The sequence below is a fragment of the Oryx dammah genome, unplaced genomic scaffold (genome assembly GCF_014754425.2).
Source record: "Oryx dammah isolate SB20612 unplaced genomic scaffold, SCBI_Odam_1.1 HiC_scaffold_23, whole genome shotgun sequence".
Lineage (NCBI taxonomy): Eukaryota > Metazoa > Chordata > Mammalia > Artiodactyla > Bovidae > Oryx > Oryx dammah.
The window spans coordinates 121264866-121288505 of NW_024070207.1; the positions used below are offsets into that span (position 1 = coordinate 121264866).

A 23640-nucleotide genomic window follows, 5' to 3' on the forward strand; every position below is an offset into this window, starting at 1 on the left:
GAAGAACGGGAAAAGCTGCATCCTGATTTTTTACAGGAAAGAAGCACACAGGCTCCTATGCAGATGAACACGGAGCTCCTTCAGACTTGTGGGTTTTCTTCATCTTCTTGTAGGATCATAGGAAAAAGCAGAACTGGTGACATATGGGAAATTGGATCAACGAAAAGGGACTTTCCTCTGATAAGTTTTGAGCAGGAAGTGGTCAGCATTCTCATGGTATGAAGATTATGGAAAATGAAAACTAATACTTACGAAAAAGGCCTAAAGAAATGAGCTCTGGATATCTGAGACATTTCTGGAAAGTCTCATGGACTTCAATTCAAAGAAAGCAAGAGGAGACCAAACTGTGAGTGAGACTATGTAATGCGTGGAAGCACTAACAAATGAAATATCACCCTTTGAATTAAAAAAATTTAATTTTATGAATATAATACATGAAATACATAAACTTTACACAGCAGAAAAGGCCAAAAGAAGGATATTTCCAGATACTGTACACTAAGAGCAAAAGACTAAAAATATTAGTGAATATGAGGAATGAATTAGTGAATATGAGGAATGTTCTATAAATATAAGAGCATCTTTGACTTGTTTAATGCTGCCTGTGGGAAGTGGTCATGAAACCCCCAAGCATCGTGCCCACCCAGAGACAGTTTTCATCAACTCACAGTTAAGTAGGATGGGAAAGACCGCTAATCCTCAAACTCATGGGCTGAGGCGGGTGATGAGGAGGTGGTGGAGGAGAACAGGTAGATTAGTCAGAAACAGGAGACAGAGAGAGAGAGAGTGCTTAGTGAGTGAGATTGGAGTCAAGAGAGCAACGAAAGGGCGTCACTACTACATAAACCACAGTTCAACATGGCGGCCATGTTATATGGAAAGAGGAGATGTGTTATAGGGAAAAGAAAGCCGCTCACCCGGTCAACTCAGGTTTTTCTTATACACCCGCACATGCAAATGGCAACGCGTGGCCAGCTCCATCTTGAGACAACAAGCCAAGCGATGGAAATAAGTGGTTGAAACAAGGAGTTAATTGTCTCTGGTCTTCAATATTTTCAAATTGCCCTCTCATCAATAAACAACATTGAACATACAGCCCTACATATTTCTGTGTTAACACACTTGGGATATGATAAAATAGCCACAGACACACTTTTTAAAAGATGATTATATCTATTATATTCTCTGTCCACACCCCACTTTGGGACCTAGCCAAGGGTCTCAGTAGCAGACCAGCAACACACATGAAGTTCCACTAGGTGGCGCTCTGCACCGCATATGTACAACCACAGTCAGCATCTAATTCAGTCAGACACTAGGAAAATGACAGTCAAGACATCCTTGAAACCCTGAACACAAGCAGCACCTCTACTGGTCAGGATCCACAGGACTTCGAATCACTTTGCCACCTGTCTCTGTCACTACTCAAATCTGTTCGGTGTGCCTGCCCAAACTGTCTTCACGTTAGCCCTGAACAGAACTGCCAATCCTATATGGTTAGACTATGTCCCTCCTGAAAACAAGCGCCGAGAGGGAAGCGATTTGAGTTGAAGGGCAGTGGGTTAAGAGCGCCGAGGTCTGGACGCAGGAGAAAGAGAAATCGAGCATATCTGGGGGCTCAGGCTTTCCTTGCTGAAAGGATCCCCATGTTGACTCTCCCTGGTATCCCAAAGGAAGATGTGGTGCTTCTTGCATGGGCTCCACAAACCAGCTGCTTTAGAAGCACTTAGGGAGTTTCCAAAATGTCCTGGGTACCAGAGATCAGGATCTCTGGCATGAAGGACTGCAATCCACATGATATCTAAGCTCCTTGGGTGATTCTGAGCCTCTGTAAAATCGGGAGAACCAACTGGTCTGAGTGGACAGAGCTGAGTCAGTTTAGGGTAGGGCCATTTCCAGCTTCATGGATCTTGGCAGTTGACTTAACACATCTGATCGCATGTTCATCTCTGAGTTAATCCACCCTCTTTAAGATGGAGCCCCTAATACCACCTTCAGGGAGCCGCTGTGAAGATTTAATGGAATAAATTAGGCGCTGAACTTGGCGTTTGCTGCTTTATAAATGTGACTCCTTCCCCTCCACTTCCCTCTCCAGACCCCACTAGATAAGGCTGTCCAGGTACCAGTGACTTCATCTTATGCCCTTCTTCCCAAGATCCTTCTTGCTCTCTCCTCACCTGTCACTCCCTTGGGGGCCTGCCCTCAAGAGGAAGAGCAAATTGGTGATGATTTTACAGTTCATTCTTCCCATTCCACTTTCATCGAAGGGCAACTAAATGGTGGGAAATGAGGACCCAGGGGAGAGAGATGAGCCCTATAAAAGATTGTTATTTAATGCATTTCTTGTTGTTTAGTTGCTAAGTCATGTCTGACTCTTTTGTGACCCCAGGGACTGTAGCCCACCAGGCTCCTCTGTCCATAGGATTTCCTGGGCAAGTATACTCCAGTGGGTTGCCATTTCCTCCTCCAGGGGATCTTCCAGGATCAGGGATTGAACCCATGTCTCCTGCTTGGGAGGTGGACTCTTTATGAGACTGAGCCACTGAACCACCAGGGAGGCCCACTTACTGCATACCACCTGATTACAAGGTCCTGCTTGGTGGGCCACCGCTTGGACCTGGCCCAGGAGTATTATCCACTGTTTCAAGGTGACTTCAGGACAGCAGACTGGTTCTAACTGCCAAAAGAGTCCATACTCCTCCCACTCCCTGCCAGTTTTTTTAGCAGCACAGCCCCCCTGGACAAAGGGCCTCGGATATGGGTTCATGGAGATGTTCCTACCAAGTTCTATGGCTCATGCAATTCACTATTGCAAAAGCCTCTGGGATGTCTGACCCACTGCATCTCCTTGGCCAGTGACGAGTGAAGCAGTCATGTGTATCATACAAGACAAAGACGGTGTCCTAGTTGTCTGTCTCTGGCCTTTGCTTCAGGGGCATCACCAGCCAGGATTCTGAGAACCGTTTTCTTGTGTTAGAAGCATCTGCCCATCTCACTGTGACCACTGGTGGGCTCTAGGGATGTATGAAAATTGCCGCAAGGCCATAGGGACTTCCTCTTACCCTCCAGAAACTAACAGACTGTTTCTGGAGGGTGCTTGTGAGACACTGGCACTCAAACCTCCTCAGTCAATTAGTTTGGGCTCTTCCAAAACCGTTAATATAAATCACCAAGAGGGAGATGGGATGTTTATACAAAGAAATACAACCACTGAAATGTCATGGCAAACATGTTAGAAACTGTCAATACTTACAACCCAAGAGCAGGGTAATCTTGAAGGCAGAGCACTGGATCTCATCCAGTTTCTTAGCCCACATGTTTGAAAATTGAGATAAGTTGAAAGAATATGAATTTGAATGTGACGGAGAGTCTGGCCCATGTCAGGCAGGGAAAGTTCCACCATGCCAGTTCAGAAGCTCAGGCTCACTGAAGCAGGTGGGGATTGACTCTGCGAGTGTGGGAAAGAGACCAGTGTTAAACCAGGATGTTAAACACACCAAACCAGTGCTTCCCAACAGAAGAATCCACCTGCAACGGCAGCTCCTTCTCTTCGTTCTTGTGCAGGACACGAGACTGGCTGTGGGCCCTAAAGCCGAAAAGGGAGCTGAGAGGGAGAGGGAGACAAACGAAGAGATCTAAAACCCTCAAACAGGGTGCAAGGGCCCTGCTGCCATCTCGTCACCAGCGTGGATGGCCCCCATGTCACCAGGCCTTCCACCACACAAGCTCCTCACGAGTTTGGGGCTTTTTTGCTCTTTGTGGCCCTCCCCCCCTCACTATGTTGGTCGGCTGGAGCATCTCATGTTTGTCTTCGTTACAATAACTCAGTGACATGGATTCATTTTCAGGCCTCGTGTTCTCCGGAGAACATCTCCTTTGGAGTCGCCCTCAATCACATTCTGTGGTCGTTTTCCTCCCACACTGATATTTGTATTTCTGGAGAGACAAGGAATTCCCAGTGCTTCTTAGGCTCAAGGGTTCAGACTTCCAGGAGAGGGGACTCGTGTCCCACTACCAACTTCTCCTGAGGTCCGGCATCCCACCACCCAGCTGGTCAATCTGCCCCTAGCCAGGGTTCTCTGCCCACTTGAGTGTGTGCAGAAGAGGTGTCCCCACCCCCATTGTAAAACGGGGCCATAAATACCTTACAGGAGATGCAAGCTGGATCCTCTTGGTGAGGACCACGAGAGGTCAACAAAAAGCATGTTTTATGGAGGAGGGGGCAGGGACAGCCTCCTGAAAAAGAGGCGTGTGCATCCTTGCTGTCCCCGTCAGCTTCTGCGGGAATAAGACAAGACGACACCCAGACTGTTACATCACTGTGGCCCCTCTCATGTACTCTGTACTCCCTGACTACATGTAGGAGATCAGCTGGACCTAAGACGGTTTGGGCAGAGCTGGGAGCAGACGTGAGGATGGGCCAAGAGACCTTAAGAGACCCTGACTCAGCCATGGGGTTGCAGTCATGCTCAGCCTTTCTCTGCTCTACAGACTGCAGCTGTGTGTTTCGCCTTTTTCACAGCCATAACACTTACCTGCCTAATGCCTCTCTTGGCTTGGATCCTACAAATGCCCAAGTCGTGCTAAGGTACAGTCTCTATCCGAGGAGGAAGGACAGGTTCAGGGCTGGAAGTGGTTGGGAACCCCTTCATGGTAGCATGGGATCCATGGACAATCCGGAGTCTCTTCCATACTCAGAGCTTGGCAGGGGACCTAGCAGTCATGTTCTCCTGGGGGCCTGAGTTGGTGGCTTTCGAGCTGAGCCATCTATGAATGGCTCTAATGGTACAGGACTCCACAGAGGACCCTCAGGAGATTAACAGAGTGACTTGTCAAGATACAAAGGAATTAAAATGAAAACCACCTGTTACTGTGCTTTCGGTCATTTCCTACAACAAACCACTGTGCACAGCCTCATGTTGAAATATGCTGTGGTTTCTGAGTTGTGTTGTTGTCAGTTTCCCTTCCTCTTGGTTCATTTCAGAAGATGTTTGTCTTCAAGTGCTTCATGGTTTATAAATCACCAAAATAACTTAAACCTTGTATAGTTATGTGTTTTAATAGAAGAAATTGATGATGCCAAAAGCCAGTTTTTATGGCGTTATCTGTGTTTTCACATAGGCGCCTATGAAGTACAATCGAGCTTACTGAGGCTGTCAGACCGCTGGCTCTGTTGATTCCAGAGATTAATTTGGGAGTTTGTGACCCTTATTGATTACATGTCCTTTGGAAATATACATATAGCCATCCTCAGAGTAAAACCTTTGGCTTTTCCATAGATGAAGAAAACACAGTTATCTCCCAGATAATTTGAAGTCTGGGATTTGAAGCTATCTTCCAAAGGGCGCAGACACCTCTGTAGATAACTTCTTTCATGAAATAAAAACAAACAGGTCACATTTCAGACTTTGGACTCATGCAAATTTATACACACTTAGAAAGTATGTGTGTCTTCAGAACATCTGGGTCCTTTCTGGTGTTTTTTTTTTTTTTTTTTTTGAGTACTGAAGCCAAAGCTCAAGACTGAAACTTTCTCAGTGTTAATGGTGGTAAACCTCTGTTCCTCCCCAGCCTCCAAATTTAAAGGAATCCATGTGACTGTCATCCCTGCTTGCCAACTCTAAATAAATATATGCTCTTGGGGTTCTCCTTTAGAGAAGTACACAGTAGTAGTTAATAAAGCAGTTTGAAAGATCATTGGATGAGGCAACTTTTCTTTGGAAACAGTACTTTGCCATGCAGGTTAAAAAAATCTGTCTTAGCTCAGCTGCTGTAACAAAACATCACAAACTGCATGACTTAAAGAACAAACATTTATTTCTCACAAGTCTGAAGCATGGAAGCCAGTCTGAAGGAGATCAGAGTGCCAACATGATCTGGTTTTGCTGAGGGTTCTCCTGTGTGTTATAGACTGCCAGCCTCTCTCCATACCCTCACATTGTGGGAACACAGCAAGTTAGTCCCCTGACTGCTTCTTCTAAGGCAGTAATCCCATCATGAGGGCTCCAGTCTCATGACCTAACCACTTCTAAAAAAACCCACCTCCCACCTCCCAACACCATCACACTGGGGGATTAGGATTTCAACATTTAGTCCAGAGCCATATTTAAGCAGGTAAATTATCATCAAAAGTAAAGAGCATGACTTTATTCTTCTCCCACTTGTAAGTAGACTATGTCCATCGATGACAAAGATGTTTCTGTTTCCCCCCAAAACCCAGTAACAGGCCCAGGAGAGAAAGAGCAAGGAGGGCGTGAGCTGTACCACCTGCTGAGGGCCAGCACTTGGTCTGCACAGAACGGGGCACTAGATGGTTGAGTCAATTGGCTGAGGAGTTAACTGTGTCTTTATTTTTTCCCACTAATTAACTGGTACCTTTTAATGCCATATAAGCAGATTCTGAGCCTTTTTTTTTAAACCCTATTTCTATACATACCAGTGCCTCTTAAGGGTAGAAGTGCAGTTCTTGGTGACTGTGTGTATACGTAATAATCACAATTAGAGGAGAATCAAAGTCCCACATCCTCTACTTGCCACCCTTCTCCCAACAGTATTTTATGCAAGGGCAGAAGACAAAGACTCAAGTGCAAATGGAGACAGAGAGAGCTGAGAAACATGACTTGATGCTCCTACAAATCCCATTTTTCTGCTTCCTTTGTCATGTATTGGTGACTCCTCTCCAATATGGGCAATCCCAGGGCTTGGAGAATCTTAAAACACTCTTCTGGCAAGACATGGGTGAGCCGATCAAGGCAGCTGAGCTTCTCCTTGGTAGCAGTCACATTCGGCAAAGAAGGGCTAGGCTGTCTCTTTGAACACCTGACTGTAGGTCACGTGATTGTCTGTGGCCAGGGCATTTTTCAGACACTGCCAGAAGTACGGGTGAGCCTGTGGGTTTGTTGGCCACTCAAGGACAGAACTGCCACAGAGCCTCTTCCGGAGTTGGAGAAACTTGGACTTCTGAAGGGGCTTCTCAAGGAATATCAAGATGATTACATCCACTTTTTCATCCATGAGCCTCTGATGGGATAAGTAAAATGCTATCTTAAAATTCTCAGTCTTTGCGTACTTGTCTGTCATCACAAACACCGTCTTTTTGCTAAGCTGTATGCTCTGGGAAAGATTTTCCAGAACAGGCTGCCCTGGTAACCAGTCTCTTTCCTCAAGACATAAATTAAAACACTTCTCTCTCGGGTCTTCCAATTTGGCCACCAGCTCGTCCAAAACCCACTCTGTCACTGCTGGGTCTTTAGTGTCATATACAATGAAAGCATCATAGCAAGAATTGGGTGATATCAGACGTCGATACCCTTTTATTTTGGCTTTACAGAAATGATAACTATACCACACATCCCAGAAATAGAGATGGTTTGCTGTTGTGATCATCATCAGAGAGAGAACTGCTGATATGGAAAGTGAGAACAGGATGAAGTTAGTCAAATCTAACTCACAGGTATATAGATCCAGAGAGACTACACTCTGGCCCTTGTGTGCTCCTGGTCCCATGCAAGTCACATCTGTGGCCAAGTAAGGAATAGTCACCTCGGTATGGTTAACCCACCAGACAAACCACACAGCATCACAGTTGCACAGAAATCGATTGTGATGCAAAAACAAAATGTTCAGATTGTTGAGGACGTTTTCTGGAAAACTCGTCTTTTGGATAACCTGAATTTTATTTGAGCTGAGGTCCAGATGTCGCAACTGGAAAGCACCTTGGAGAAAATACTTTGTCAGGCACCTTATTTGATTATTCTTAAGTATGAGTTTCTTGAGGCTGCGGGAACAGTTGGATAATCTCTCAGGGACAGTCTTCAGCTGGTTGAAGCTGAGGTCCAAAGTTTCTAGATTCTTCAGACTCTGTAGTCCTTTCCAACTGAAAGACTTGAGCCCATTTTTGGCCAAGGAGAGAGTCTTTAGATTTGGAGGCATACTATCAAAAACTCCCAAAGGTAAGAAACTCAGAGAATTTTCAGAAATGTCTAGCTCTTCTAAGTTTAGCAGATTCTTAAAGAATTTTAAGTATCTGTTATCACCATCTCTCCATAAAATATCCAAATGGTTGCCTCTGAACTCCAGGATTTGAAGAGATTCACTCTCCATGGTCCTGCTGGTGGAGGTAGCGATGTCATTATAGTTCATCATCAGTTTCTTCAGAACCTTGAGGTTCTTGGTAAAATTTAGCATGTGAGTAATTCCTTCTGATTGAAAATAATGGCTGTTACTACTTATATCTAGGACTTCCAGGTTGTGCAGCTCCTCAAATGCCGTTGAGTAGAGTAAATCAAGCCGATTGTTAGAGAAGTCCAAATATTTCAACTCCACTAAAGGCTGAAATTCACTTCCATTAAGCGTCTGGCTAATGCTATTTCCTGATAAGTTTAGGCATTTGAGGAAAGAAAGATGCTGGAAATCAGAAGACTTGATAAAAAATATATTATTTCTACTAAGGTCCAAGGTCTGCCCATACATATAACAATCTTCATTAGGAGGTAAGAAAGAAGGAGGCTCTTTGCTCTTGGACCGGCAACTCCTTGCATACTCATCATATCTGAAATAATGCAATGCTTCAAGGACCTGGGGCCCATGGCCTTCTACAGAAGTTCTCATGTTAGAGCAGAAACCACCTTCAGTTGAATCTCCCGAAGGTGATATTTTATTCACTGAAAGATCAATGAATTTCAATGTTTTAAATTGTTTAAATATGCTGAGGTCAGCAATTTTAATAAAGTTAGTGCCAAGATCAAGAACTTCAAGATTGGGAAGATTACGTAATGGGGAGAGGTTTAAACTATTCAGCTCTTTAAAGACATAGCCTTTGATTCGCAAAACTTTCAATTTTTTCAGTGAAGAAAATGCATCTGATAGATTTATAACTGCATGGTAGACCTGAAGATCATAATTGAAAGACAGATCCAAGTTGACAAGGTTATGAAGAAGATGTAAAAATTTGGCATCCCCAATTTCTTTGGCCAAGAAGTTTTGGGAAAGATCTAGTTCTTTAAGTTTGTTAATGTTTTTAAACCATCTTTGGGGCACATGCTGAAGAGAGTTACTGTGTAGACGTAAGACTTGCAATTCTGTCAATGCATCAAAAGCATTTAGATCAATCTGTAGGGGAGAATTATTTTCACAGGGTGTGCAAGGAAATGGAACGTTATAACAACGAGGGCAATTTCCACTCAGATCAAGAACTTGTAGTTGACTGAGGTTATTAAAATCATCTTCTTGGATTTTTGTAATGATGTTATTGTAAAGATAGAGTTCTGTCAAACTAGATGGCAAAACAGTGGGGACAGCTGAGATATTGTTATCTTTTAGGGAGAGCAATTTTAGATTTCTCATATTTAGGAAAGCATCTTTTTCAATAGTAAATGAAACATTACACGGGTTACGATAGTAACAGTTTTGGCCCAGGTAGAGTATTTCTAGGTTGGCCAGTTCTGTTAGATTCTCCTTCATGATCAAGAAGATGTTGTTGGCCTCCAGGCTCAGCAGCTGTAAGCTGGGAGGAAGATCCTGAGGTATTTCTAAAAGCTGGTTTCCATCCAGGTAAAGAGATTTTAAATACGTGAGTTTGCTAAAGCTGTTGGGTTTAATCTGTAGCCTTTTGGTGCACATGTTGTCTTTTGGCCCCAGTCGAACAGGTACACAGTTGCATCTGAAATCGATCTCCACCAGATGGTCCAGCCGGTGGAAGGAGGCTGGAGAAATGCCTGCTATGTGGTTAATGGTGAGGGTGAGGTTGGTGGCATTGGCAGGAATACCTCCAGGAATTTCTGTCAAATGCTTGTCTGTGCAGTCCACAATCACATGGGCATTTGGAGCATCCAGAGTGACATCACAGGGCAGAGTTTTAGGAAACCATCTAGCCCCAAGGAGTTCAGAAATTAGGATCATGTTAAAAAGGATAGGAAACTGTCTCTTCAATGTCCACATTGGAAACACCTGAAAGTATAAGAAAGAATAAATCACCCATTTAAAATACACCAAGATCCAGAATTTAAAACTCCCGTTTGCTGCCTCTCTTTTGCTCCATTTGAAAAATCAACAGTTCAGGTTTATTGTTCCCAACTGTCTAAATAGCATCCCCGCCCCCACCCCATGACTGTAGTTGTCAATTACTGAGGTTCATAAAAACTTACATATTACACTTGCAGCATCTTAGCTTTTGTTATATCGTTTTTCAGATGGGGGAAGCAGCATTTTCCTGTTCCCTGTTACTTAGAATGTTACAATGGAAGAGCCGTCAATATGCTGCCAAAGTCTGAAATGCAACTACATCTGGTGAGAAAACCTTTAGTGCAATTAACGTTTGCTTGTGAAGCCCACTCTGGCACACGTTACAAGAGTCCTTTATCACATCTGAGCCTCTTAATATGCTAAGTAGGGAAACATTTTAGAGACCGAGACACAGCTCAGTGATATTAACTGATCGGTTTATGATCACCCAACTCCTGATATTTTGGCACTGCTATCTATAAGCCCACTTTCCTCTCAGACTATTTTTTGGAAATCATCTCCAAGATGACTTGGGGATGAGCATTTTCCCTACACATCGGGTTTACATTACACAGATTTGGAAAGGGGATAATACAGTAGGGTGCCACCTGGGTGATCCCCAATTGATCAAACAGGATACTCATGGGAATGAAAGGGGAGGGGCTTTAATAATTTATGCTAAGATTACAGGCACAAAGACTCTCTCAGACCAACTGGGACATGTGGGAACCTACTCTTACGGGTAATTGTTGGGCATCTATGTTTAGTATGAGAAACACCTGGACCCTGGGCAAAAAAGACCTTAAGAGGGAATATGGGACATAACGAAGAGTTTTACTAACCACCCTATTAACGCGAGCTTGCCTTGCAGAGGGGGTGGTTTAACCACAGATTCACTCTCAAGTTTCAGAATTTCTATCAATATTTTCCTCCAGAACACTGGTTTTCATTTAGCCTGTGTTCATCCATGGGATGATCTAGCCTGGGTCTCTACAACAATTTTCCAGCTCAACTAATGCTTTCATCCCCTCAACTGACTGAATCAACCAGTCATGCTCATATCTAATAAATCCACTGCCTACTTCCCTTAATTCCTTTAATAGGGGATAAATAAGCAAAATTTTCCCTCAGCATTTTCTTTACTGCAAGATAGTTAAAGAAGGAGTTCAAAGAGCTTCTTCACACATCTTTGCACACCTAAAGCTTGTTAATTTATTATCATTTTATTAAGCCTTTTCCTCCCATTTCTACATGTTTTCTTGCACCTGTCCATTTTTCTCCTTGTCTATTCCCACCCCCCTACTCCACTTCGCCATGAGGTTTCACCTGGACTATCATCACATTGGACTCAAACCTGGTCTCCTTGACTCCCATCTTCCTCTACAATTCATCCATCAAAAGCATCAGAGCAGTCTTTATAAACATGAATCAGATCAACTGCAATGATCACTCATTACATTTTGAATGAAGTCCAAAGTCTTTGCCATTGTTTATATCATGCATGTTCTGACTCTAGCCTACCACACTGACCTTGAACCACTTTTCTGCTTCTTTGACCACATGGCAGATATCCGGCCTGTTTTCTGTTCTTCATTTGAGCCAGTCTTGGCACTTGCTGTTCCCGCTTCCTAAAATGATCTTTCTCCTCCTCTTCCCACAGCCAGGGAAGGGTCATTCTCATCCCCTAGGTGTCTGCTTAAATGACACATCCCCAGAGAGGCCATCTCTGAGCAACTTTTCTAAACACCCTCCCATGTAATAACAGTGATAAAGACAGGAGCAGTAATTAACTTAGATAGCATTTAGCATATGCTGGGCAAAGTTTGCCGTGCTTTACATATATTAACTCACTCATTTCATCTTCATATTAACCACATGAGGGCAGCGTTACAGGTTTTGATCCCTTATCCACAACCTTTGCAACTAGATGTGTTTTGGAACTCAGAATTTTTCAGATTTTAGAAGGCAATGTGATGCATGTACCTCATATTATGTAACACTCCAACTGGAATCTGGGGCAGCATCTCATAATCAAACACATAAAAATTTGTGCAGCAAAGCACAGGATTGTCCACTCTAAGTGGGATTTTAAAAAGAAGAACAAAAACAACAAACACTAGATCATCTGGTTCTGGTCTAAGATTTACCTCCAAATGAGTTCAGATTAAGTTGTGCTTATCATCAGCTGAGTCAGGACAAAGCTTTCAGTTTAGGGATTCTGGAATTGTAGACCTCTATTATTATCCCCATTTTATAGATAAGTCAGCTGTGGCAGAGAGAGGTATAGGTACTCTGTATTAGACTACTGTGCTTTATTTCTTTCATAGTCTTTAGCACAATCAGAATAATCCTGTGGATCATTTATGCACTTCTGGTTTATGTGCTTGTTTTATATCTATTTTGCAGGAAAATGTTAGCTTTGAGAGAGCAGGGTTTTGTGTGCCCTCATGTAAAACAATGTCTTGCACTTAATGCTGATTATGTTTGTAAAATACATGAATAAAAGAATAAATGCATAAATGAATGAACAGTGAAATACAGCAAAATAGTTAAAAGCAATTCTCCTTGGAGTAGGTTAGGTGTACAATATAATGATTTAATATATTGCAAGATGATCACCAGAGTAAGTTTAGTTACCACACATAGTTCCGAGTTTTTTTTCTTCTGATGGGAACTTTTAAGATCTACTGTCTTAGCAACTTACAAATACACAATACACCATACTTACATGACATTCCCAGAATGCCAACTGCAGTTTTACTCTAAAGGGAAATTGCTTGACAATATTCCTAATGATGACATGTGGTGATGACTCCTAACTATTCTAGGCAATCTTATGAAAGAAATGCCCTAGGGCTGAAGTTAGCCTAGGGGGGATGGGAAGCTAACTTTATTTATTTATTTTTTATTTGTTTATTTTAATTGGAGGATAATTACTTTACAATATTGTGATGTTTTTACCATACATCAACATGAATCTGCCACAGGTATACATGTGTCCCCCTTCAACTTGAACCCCCCTCCCACCTTCCTCCCCATCCTATCCCTCTGGGTTGTCCCAGAGCACCAGCTTTGGGTACCCTGGAAAGCTAACCTTAGTTTTAGTTCTGTAAGCAGGGATGGAAGGAAATACAGCTTCGCTAAGTGAGGTTTTCACTGCCTGCAGCCTGAATTCTAAAGATGATTAAGACTTCCTTAATTTGGGGCCTTCTGGGTTTGAAAAAGCCAACTGCCTTACCCCAAACAACAGCAGATGTCATGGATACAGCTTTAAGAGGAAGTAAGTGTATGTTCACATGCATTTTTCTAGCACTTTCCATTAAGCATTTTCTAGCAGACAGTGAAAGCCAGTCCAGGGCCCCCAAAATCTGATTAGGAGTGCTGCCTTCCTCTTGACTCAGACAGCCCCTGGGAAGTTGATTAAATTGAGAGAAAAGAACACTGAGAAAATACAGAATCTTCAGACTTAAGTGGTCTAAATTTGCTCTGGCCAATGTGATAGCCACTGGTCACGTGTAGCTGTTTCAATTTAAATGAATTAAAATGAAGTACAATTTTCAAATTCAGTCTCTCAGTCACACTAACCATATTTCAAGCGCTCAAAGTCACATCAGGTTCGTGGTTACCATATTCAAGCACACAGATACGGAACATTTTCCATCACTATGCAAAGTTCTAGTAGACAAAGATGGTCTTGACTAGGGCTTGGCAAACTTCTTCTCTAAAGGGCCGGACAGTTAATATTTTAGACTCAGTTCAGTTCAGTTGCTCAGTAGTGTCTGACTCTGTGATGCCATGAACTGCAGCATGCCAGGCCTCCCAGTCCATCACCAACTCCCAGAGCCTACCGAAACTCATGTTTATTGAGTCGGTGATGCCATCCAACCATCTCATCCTCTGTCGTCCCCTTCTCTTCCTACCCTCAATCTTTCCCAGCATAATTGAGGCTATTAATGTGGGTACTTAAATAACCACTTAGAACATAATGAATCAAGGTGGTAAAAAATAATTCTCAGCTCACAAAAACAGGTAACAGGACAGATTTGGTCCATGGGTCGTAGTTTTCAGGGCCCTGGTCTGGGCAAAACCTTCCACTTGCACATAGAATTACCTCAAAGCAAATTCAGTTCAAGTCTGCCAAATATGAGAAGAAATCATATCACCTGCAAGCCTCTAAGTTGCCTCATGGGCCACTAATTTCAACCAATAGCATTTAGCCAATTATTTCATCCTTACCCCAAGAAATAGGTTCACTGACAATGAGGACACTGAGATGCAGAGACTATAGAACTTGCCTGCCGGGAGATCCAGGTAACTCAGATGCAGTTGGCCCTCAGCAATTCTCCTGGCTTACCTTCCCAGAAGTCTAGGCATCAATTCACCCATCTCTCCCTCTAGGAGGTAAAACACTCTAGGGGCTGTGGCTTTATCTATCTTGACCATTTCTGATGATGCCTGCCACCTAGTGAGCACAAGACAAATATCGAGCAAGTAAACCAAGGCTTTGAACGTTCTTAAAATCCTGTGGAAGGCTCACATTCAATGATCACAAACAGTAAAGTCTTTCCAAAGATCAGATTTTTGATAAGGCAGCAAGGAGGGACCAGGAGGGCTGGGGGCTCCTCAGGGAAGGAAGGAAGGTGAAGTCGCTCAGTCGTGTCCAACTCTTTGTGACCCCATGGACTGTAGTCTACCAGGATCCTCTGCCCATAGGATTTTCCAGGCAAGAATACTGGAGTGGGTTGCCATTTCCTTCTCCAGGAGATCTTCCTGACCCAGGGATTGAACCCGGGTCTCCCACATTGTAGGCAGACACTTTACCATCTGAGCCACCAGGGAAGTCTGAAATCGGAAAAAAGCCACAGAAGAAAAGGGGATGGTATCCAAGGGAGGCCCTGGGGAGCAGACCTACAGAAGGACTCCTCTGCAATCTGTTTTCTCAGAAGTTCTGCCCCCTGGAACCTGAAACCTGAGTGGGAGCACAGAACTCATTTGTCTCTCCTGGGAACAAGCACAGCCAGGATGGGACTGTCCCTGACTTGTATTCAATCGTTGAGTTCCAGCCCAGGCAAGCTGGATGCCAGACAAGTCTTCTCTTGGCTCTCTGCGCCAGCTGCCTGGAACTCACAGATGGGTTCTGATCAAGCAGGAGAGGAAGAAAACTGAGTCAATGAACAATGCCTTTTAAATGTGTTAATGAGAAATAATACCTTCAGGCTTCCAAACAGAAAAGGTATGTTTGAGAAGATGATTGTAAAATGTGAAATAGTCCTTTATTCCCATTCAAATTTCCTGAAGTATGGAAACTTCCCCTTTTAAACCATGGGGAACTACATGGCTTCAGAATGAAGCTAGGACCTTCGCTTCAACTAATGGCTATTTTTAAATGTAAGTGTTCATTCAGCATGATATGAGGTCTGTTTCTTCATTTCATACAAATAACCCACGTTATTTTTTGTTTGTTTGTTTTTTTGCAATAATTGCCAAAGACATACATCTTTCAGGAATTTGATTTGTAAAATAGCATAATTCACCATAATAGGCCTGGCTTTAGTCATGAATCATAGCTGATTACACTTGCAAATATACTGGGTAAATTTGGATGCTCAATTAGCAAGCTAATTATGGTAAAAATGGGACTGTTTGATTTTGTACTCACAGGTGTTCTGTTCCTTCAGTAAATCACCTTTTTGTTAAAATGGAAAATGTAGAATTCACACTGACTAGTCATCAGATAATCATTTATGTTTTTTTTATAATTGTCAACTACCAGGTATTATGTTCTTAGATGCCAAAGAAGAAACTTTGTTTATATTACATCACTGAGCCCTGACAATGAAGTTGAAAAGACATAAATATTCCCATTTCACTGATGAGAAAACAGGGATCAGAAAGGCAGTTTCAAACCAAGATTCAAACTCCATTTGGACCAATCATCTTCCAGTTATTTCATATTGTTCCAACAAATGCACTTGGTATGCTATATACATGCATCTTGGTTAATTTCCTTTTCAGTTAAAAGATTTTTGGCCATCTAATGTTTTGATATTGTGCTATTTAGAGTTTTCATAATAAAAATGTCCAAATATTATGAAAAGGTATTTATGATTTGAGTGGGACCAACTCGAGGGGAAAAAAGAGATTTTTCAGATCATATAGTTCTTAGGTGTGCATTCATATCCAGTAATGCTATGCTAGCATAGTTCATGGATTTATAAATTTAAAGGCAGACTGAGCTTTAGCTTCCTAATAAAGAAATATATGCCAAGGCCCCCAGGTGCAAACATGCTGGAATCACCACAAAAATGGCAACAAAGGAGGAACAGAGAGTGAAAGGAGATGAAGTCAAAGAGGGAGGAGCTGTAGTCCCACGTTGAGGGTTCCTACAGGGCCTTGTCAGCCATCCCAACAAGGAATGGAAGGTCGATCCATTGCAAATTTTTAAGCCAAAGAGTGCTGTGGTCTGACTTCCATGTTATAAAGATTATCTTGGTTACTGCCTTGAAAGAGACCACGAGGGGTGAGGTTGGAAGCATGGAGACCAGTCAAGAGGCTATGACAGTAATTCAAGCAAAAGCCCCAGCTGGCTGGGGTGGAGGTGGTGAGAACTAGCCAGATACTTGGATAGATTTGGAAGGTGAAGCCAAATCAAATAGGACTTTCAAGTTCTTGGAAGAAAATGAGAAGACGGGTTGGAGGCAGCCAGCATTTCTGAGAAGCTTCCTGCAAAGGGGAACAAAGATGCTGGCGGTAGTTCCCAGGGCCAAGAGGGTCAAGAGGATTTATTTGAGGATGGGAGGAATAACGGCACATTGTAATGATGGTGAGAGGGAAAAAAACTTTTTTACAAAAACCCCATCATTAATAATAGTACCAATGACAATGCAGGAGAGATGGGAGAATGCTGGTGCATGGAGCCCAGGGAGGGAAGCAGGGAGGTGACCCAGTGCACTAGTGGAGAGATTTGGCTTTAGCAAGGAGCCTAGTATATTCCATCCTTAGTATAAGAGTCTGCAAACTGTTCAGCTATCTCCCACCTCCTTAGAAGCTGGGCAGGCTTTGGGGACTGTCTGGAGGACAGCAGCAAAGCAGGACTGCACAACTTCCCAGGCAGGGACAGACAAGGTGGGAGACTTTCATGGCACCCGGTGCTCCATCTTTCCCTGTCTCTCTCTCCACCTGAACTGGAGTCCTGAGCCAGCAGCCTTGGAAGAAGCCCGGGGACAGCACAGCTGCCATGTTGGGGAGACCACCCAGAAACAGGGGCAGCCTCCAGCTGCGGAGCTTGCCCATCTGGGCACCAGATCTGTGCGGGCGAAGCCCAGCCCCTGATATTGCCTGCAAGGCGAGGGGGAACACACACCAGTGCCAGAGCAGCCTTGCTGAGCCTAGTCAACCCGTGGGCCCGCCACTCCTAACACTCGAGGACAGTGGTTGTTTCGAGCCAGTGGGTTTGGGGGTGATCTGGAAGTCAAGCAGGACGGTCAGGTGCAGAAGCTCTAGGTGGGCACACAAGTGGGGAGGAGCAGGTGGGTAATCTCTTCCAATTGCTGTGATGCTCTTGGGGAAACAGGAAGCCAGGGTACCAGCGAAACAGTGAGCAGCCAGCAGGAGGGGCTGGGGCGCAAGGGAGAGGGGAAGGCGGAGAGAGTCCTCTAGGCAGAGGAAGTCAGGTGTGATTACCTGGTGGCAGGGATAAACCCTTCACCTTTTGGTATTTCATCTTCATTTCCCTCACAGTCTTTATTATGTAATTTTCCATAGCCCCTGATCTGGTTGGGTGAAAGGCCTACAGAAAAATTCTTCACAGAAGGAAACTGACCTCAAGGTGAGAACGAGTAAGGTCAGGGAACACTCACGGTTACACTCAGCTAAGAGATCTGCTCCCTCCTTTGCTCATCTACCCAACAGACTGTCTGAAAGGCCAGCATACTGGGCATCCTCTGTGGGCTGTGACATGCCAGCCTTCAGGGGACCACAGGTCGGTGCCCTCAGAGGCTCCTCCCATTTATTTTCAAGACGACAGAGCAGGAAAAAAAAAAAGGCCACATTGCTTGAGTTGAAAAGGAAGTGTTGGAATATGCATTTCCCGTGGAGGGAGTCACTGAAGCCAAGCTACTAAAGAAAGCAGACCAAGGTGTAGTGGGGCTCCTCCACGGGGATGGGCTGGGCTGAAGCAGAGGTGATGGCGGGCTGGGGAATCAGGAGACAGGGACCAGGAAGAGACAAGGAGTAGGGCGCAATTGTGGGAAATCCTTGAATTCGAATTCAGTAACCTTTTGTCACATTGCCGTGACACTGAATTGTTTGATAACTAAATAAGCGTTGTATGTATCACCCTAGGGGCTAACCGAGGTCTGCGAATCATGGAACTTAACAGATGTGTTATTGTTTTATAGGCCAGACTCCACTGGGAATTTCCCTACTAGACTTACAATGACCAAATATCCCCTTTTTGCAAATTTTTGAAATATTTCTAATTATAGGCTAACCTCTGAAAAGTGTAATTACCATGGACATCAAAATTTCATTATATAACAACCAAAAGATTAAGTACAAGGACATAACCCATTTACTTAAAAAAGAGACTTTTTATCATTTCCTCTCTCCCATTTTAGGCCAACAGACCTAGTTTTCAAAATAAAAGAGTCAAATGATATAAAGGAATCTTATATAAATTAGAAATTCAACAGCTACTTCGCATCATAACAGGCACCAAAGACCAGAAGAAATTACATCTTACTTGACTTCATACCCTACCCTCTTTTTTCCATAAAGGAAAACTGTCAACTTGGCACACTTTTTCAATAAAGAGCCAGTCAGTAAATATTTTGTTTTGCAGGCCATACGGTCTGTATCACAGCTACTCAAATTTGCCACTGCAGTGCAAAAGCAGTTATAGACAATATATAAACAAATATGCAAATACTAAAGCTAATTGTCAGCACAAAAGTTTGAATTTAATACAACTCTTAAGGGTCACAAAGCAGTATACTTCCTTTGACTTTTTCAATCATTTAAAGAGATTTAAAAAACCTCTTAGCTTGTGGGCTATACAAAAACAGCTGGCAGACTGGCTATGAGCCACACCCATTTTTTACCATTGCACCCTAAACTTTGAGGGACTTCTGAGATATAAAAATGATCTACTCTTGGGGTGCAAAGACACTGGTTGGTTGGTTGATCTGTAATGATTGCTTTTAATTTTAGTATGATTTTCCCTATTTTTAAATAATCAGTTTGGATTAGTTTAGTTAATGGACTGCTTTGTTTGGCCATGAAGGAGTGTGCTATAACTAAGAGCAGAATAATGTTTTTATTTGTAAAATCGCTTAACTACTGTTACATCTTGGCATGTTGCCTCTAACACTCATCTCCCCCTTTCTGTATCTATTTCAAAAGTTGAGAAGCACTTCAATACTGACAGGTGCTTCATCTAGAAAAGTTTTGATTTTAAGTTCTTATTCTGTCACCTAAGCTCTCTCTGACATTAGTGAATCACTTTCCCTCATAAGCCTCTGATTTCTCAAGTATAAAATGGTTTGAATACAGGGCTCTTTTGTGAAACTATTGAGAAAACTATTGAGAAAAAACTATTGAGAAAAACTATTTATGCAAACTGTCATTCCAGATGAACCAACATTTAGCAAGCATCTAGTATGTGCATTAAAACCATCAGGAATAAACAATACTTCACTACTAGATTGCTTTTTCCATTTACTATTTTATCATGAGTACTTTCTTATGTCATTCAGTATTCTTAAAAACTATGAGACTTCCCTGGCAGTCCAGTGGTTAAGACTCCATGCTCTCAATGCAGGGTCACAGGTTCAATTCCTGGTTGGGGCACTAACATCCTGTATGTCAACCAGCACAGCCAAAAAAACAAAATTAAACAAATAAATAAACAGATGATCTGATGGTTACATAACATGCTACTTAATGTCAGTCAGTCAGTCAGTTCAGTCACTCAGTTGTATCCGACTCTTTGCAACCCCATGAATCACAGAACGCCAGGCCTCCCTGTCCATCACCAACTCCCAGAGTTCACTCAAACTCATGTCCATCAAGTTGGTGATGCCATCCAGCCATCTCATCCTGCGTCGTCCCCTTCTCCTCCTGCCCCCAGTCCCTCCTAGCATCAGAGTCTTTTCCAATGAGTCAAATCTTCACATGAGGTAGCCAAAGTACTGGAGTTTCAGCTTTAGCATCATTCCTTCCAAAGAACACCCAGGACTGATCTTTAGAATGGACTGTTTGGATCTCCTTGCAGTCCAAGGGACTCTCAAGAGTCTTCTCCAACACCACAGTTCAAAAGCATCAATTCTTCGGTGCTCAGCTTTCTTCACAGTCCAACTCTCACATCCATACATGACTACTGGAAAAACCATAGCCTTGACTAGACGGACCTTTGTTGGCAAAGTAATGTCTCTGGGGGACCACAATTAATGAACCCTTTCCCAACACTGGACATGAGGTATTCTCTTTGCTATGCTGCACAGACTACCTTCATAAATTGCTTGCGACATCCCTGATCATTTCTTTAAGAAGAGTTTCTAGAAGTGGAGTTTCCATATCAAAGGGTCTGAACTATAACTATTAATAAGACCAAATAATTTCCCTACGCTTTTTGACCTTTTCTGGTTTTTTAAAAAACTGTTATTTTTTTTTCTTATAAAAGATATCCCAATATTTTTCTTAAGGACTACATTATCACACTTGAAGCCCACATTGACTGACCGTGTCCTGAGTAGGAGTGTGTGCTGGGCTCCGTCTAGGTAGAACAGAGGGATCTCCAGCACAGTTTCCAGGGTTGAGCTGCCCAGCCAAAATCAGAAGCTCTTAGACTCTTGAAGCTCCAGCTCCCTCATCTATGACTTACAAGGCTGCTTAGAGGGTGAAATCGAAACAGAGATGTCCAGCCCTAAGCACGATGCTCACTATAGTAAGCAGTCAATAAATGTGAGCGCTCTTTACTACCATCAATCCTAACATGCCATCCCTCAAGGGACACAGGCAGATGTGGGCCTGGGTTTGCCTAAAAACAGACATCTGAGTTTCTAGGAAATGAAACTCTATGCTGTTGCTTCTCTGTCTCTTCGCACAGTGTCCTGTGGTTAAGTCTTCATTAGACATGAAATGAGCCCAGGAGCCCACCTTCCAATCTAGAAGTCAGAGTGGGTTCCTGGTGCAAGTACTCTGTTGTGTCTAGTTGGGGTGACAAAATAATTTCAGCAAGAAGTCACTGGTGTCTTTCTGATGAATTTTGCGGCATGCCTGATAACTCACACCACGTGCAAAAGACCTGAATATACATTCTGTTATTTGAGCCTCCACAATGGCCCAGCAAGGCAACTAGAGAGCCATAGTAATGTTCATTTTATAGTATAAAAAAAAGCTGAGTTTCAGGGGGCTTAAGTGATAAACCTAAGGATCCCCAACTAGTAACTGGGACAGCAAACACGGACAGAGTCTCTCCTTGACTAAACTTTAGTCAAGCTCCTCTGACTCGGCCTTGATATTTGGGCTTTTGTGTTCATGTGGCCAGTTTTCGCAAGGATCCTGTTAGGTTGGTTTAGGAAGAGCCCCTCACTACAGCTTCATTATCCTTGCTATCTGATCAAATACCCCATCTCTACCACCCCCCAGGGGACAGTCCATCTTCCTGGCCTGCTTTCAGCAAGAACCCTGTCAGGTGGGTCGAGTCAGAACCACCCCATGCCCTGCCACCCCTGATATTTCCTCTTAGTAATTTTCCACCCGCTGACCTCCACTCTGCTCCTGGACTATAAATCCCCACATGCCTCCGCACTATTTGGAACTGATCCCAGTCCTATACTGCAGTCTCATTTCCCTGATTGCAACAGTTCCTGAACAAAATCTGTTTTTACAGCTTTATCTACTGTCCAGTTCTGGTTTTCTTGGACTGCATGGGAGCCCAGGCCCCCTGTATTCCTAGTCCTATGCATCCTGCCCCCTCCCTCCCCTGCATACTCGTTTAGACACCACCAAATGCTAGAAAAACACAAAGGAACCTCAGTAATTTGTATGGTCATAAAGCCCAAAATGAGGGCTTCCCTAGTGGCTCAGTTGGTAAAAAAATCTGCCTGCAACGCAGGAGACCTGGGTTCAATCCCTGGGTCAGGAAGATCCCCTGGAGAAGGAAATGGTAACCCACCCTAGTACTCTTGCCTGAAGAATTCCACGAATGGAGGTGCCCGGCAGGCTACAGTCCATGGGACCACAAAGAGTTGGACACGACTATACGACTAACTTTCAAAGCCAAAAACGTGGGGTGAAAAAAGTTAGACCCATAGAAGCTATTTCCCCAATTCAAACATTTGCTCCTCCTCAGGGCAAGATGCATTAATTCTTATAGGAAGGAGAACACAGCAAGTATTGATTAATCTTAATTAATCTTAATTGAAATTACTACCATCTGAGCCACCAGGGAAGTCCATAGGAAGGAGAACACAGCAAGTATTGATTAATCTTAATTAATTGAAATTACACAATACCCCCATGATTAATCTTGTTTATGAAAGATCATGAAAGTTTTCCTCAGTAAATAACTGAAGTACAGATAACTTAAACATCTCTCTTACTAGCCAGTTTCAGTTCTTCCCACAAAAAAAGGACAAATAACACTTTTTAGGGATCTCTTAGCTGTCCTTACCATTTTTAGTCTTCTTCCAAAATGAAACAGAGAAGTCTGGTTGAAGAGAGCAGAACATGAGAGGTGTCAAGATCAGCCTGAGATGGACCCAGTAGCATCAACTAAGATAAAGAGAAAACACCAAACTTTACCTTGCAAAGACAGCAAAGGATTGACGCTTCAAAAACGTGCTGGAAAGACTGCTTTAATATATGCTGTTGAAAACACCTATTAATAGTATTTACTTCCTCAAAATTATACAGACAAGAGACACACTCCAGAAAACCATTTCCAGCATTATTGTAAATGTCTGACTTTATCTTCAAAGAAGTGACATTTGAGACTACCAAAACTCTTCTTTAGATTCTTAAAAAAAAAAAAATTGTTTTGCATATGATTTGGGTCCCTTCCCCTCTCTCCTCTTCTCTCTGAGAATGGCTCACAGATCTAGGTACTTAAATGATCTGAGTTTTTCCCAATGTTTAAAATACCTTTCTTTGCTGCATGGAGTCAGTCCAGGTCTGGAGTCTTCTGAGGTGAAGAGATGAGCTGTGGCAAACCTACTTAAGTCATGGCTGCCAGTCGTGAACTTTCCAAGTGCAAAGACTGGTTAGGGGGTGGGGGGAGGAGTGTGACTATTTATGCCATCTCAGACATGAGGTTTGCAGAAGCAGCAGGTTCCTTCTATTTCTCCCACCACAATCAGGGCAACCTCATGTCTAAATTCAAGCAACTTGGCTGGCTGATTTTTTTTTCTAGAAGTTTCTCAACTGGCGCACTCCTGCCATTTCTGGTGAGATACATCTTTGTGGCATTGCAAGACGCTGAGCAGCAACCCTGACCTGAGCCCACGAGATGCCAGCCACACTGCCCCTCAACAATCACAGATGTCTCTAGACATTGTAACATATCCCCTGCCCCTGACTGAGAACCGTCATTCTACAGGTATCTTTGAGACATGTCTACATTTATTTCCCTTGTTC

The 23640-nt window shown here is 43.2% G+C and overlaps 1 protein-coding gene across 1 annotated transcript; it reads right to left on the bottom strand.

The window, feature by feature from the left end:
* Positions 1-5799: 5799 nt before the first annotated feature.
* On the bottom strand, positions 5800-23388 carry TLR7 (toll like receptor 7). The gene is made up of 3 exons (XM_040266463.1): positions 23149-23388; positions 22679-22779; positions 5800-9948 (listed from the first exon to the last, which is right to left on the bottom strand). Exons 2-3 carry the CDS (start codon positions 22679-22681, stop codon positions 6799-6801), a joined length of 3153 nt encoding a protein of 1050 aa, XP_040122397.1. The 5' UTR covers positions 22682-22779; positions 23149-23388; the 3' UTR covers positions 5800-6798.
* Positions 23389-23640: the final 252 nt, after the last annotated feature.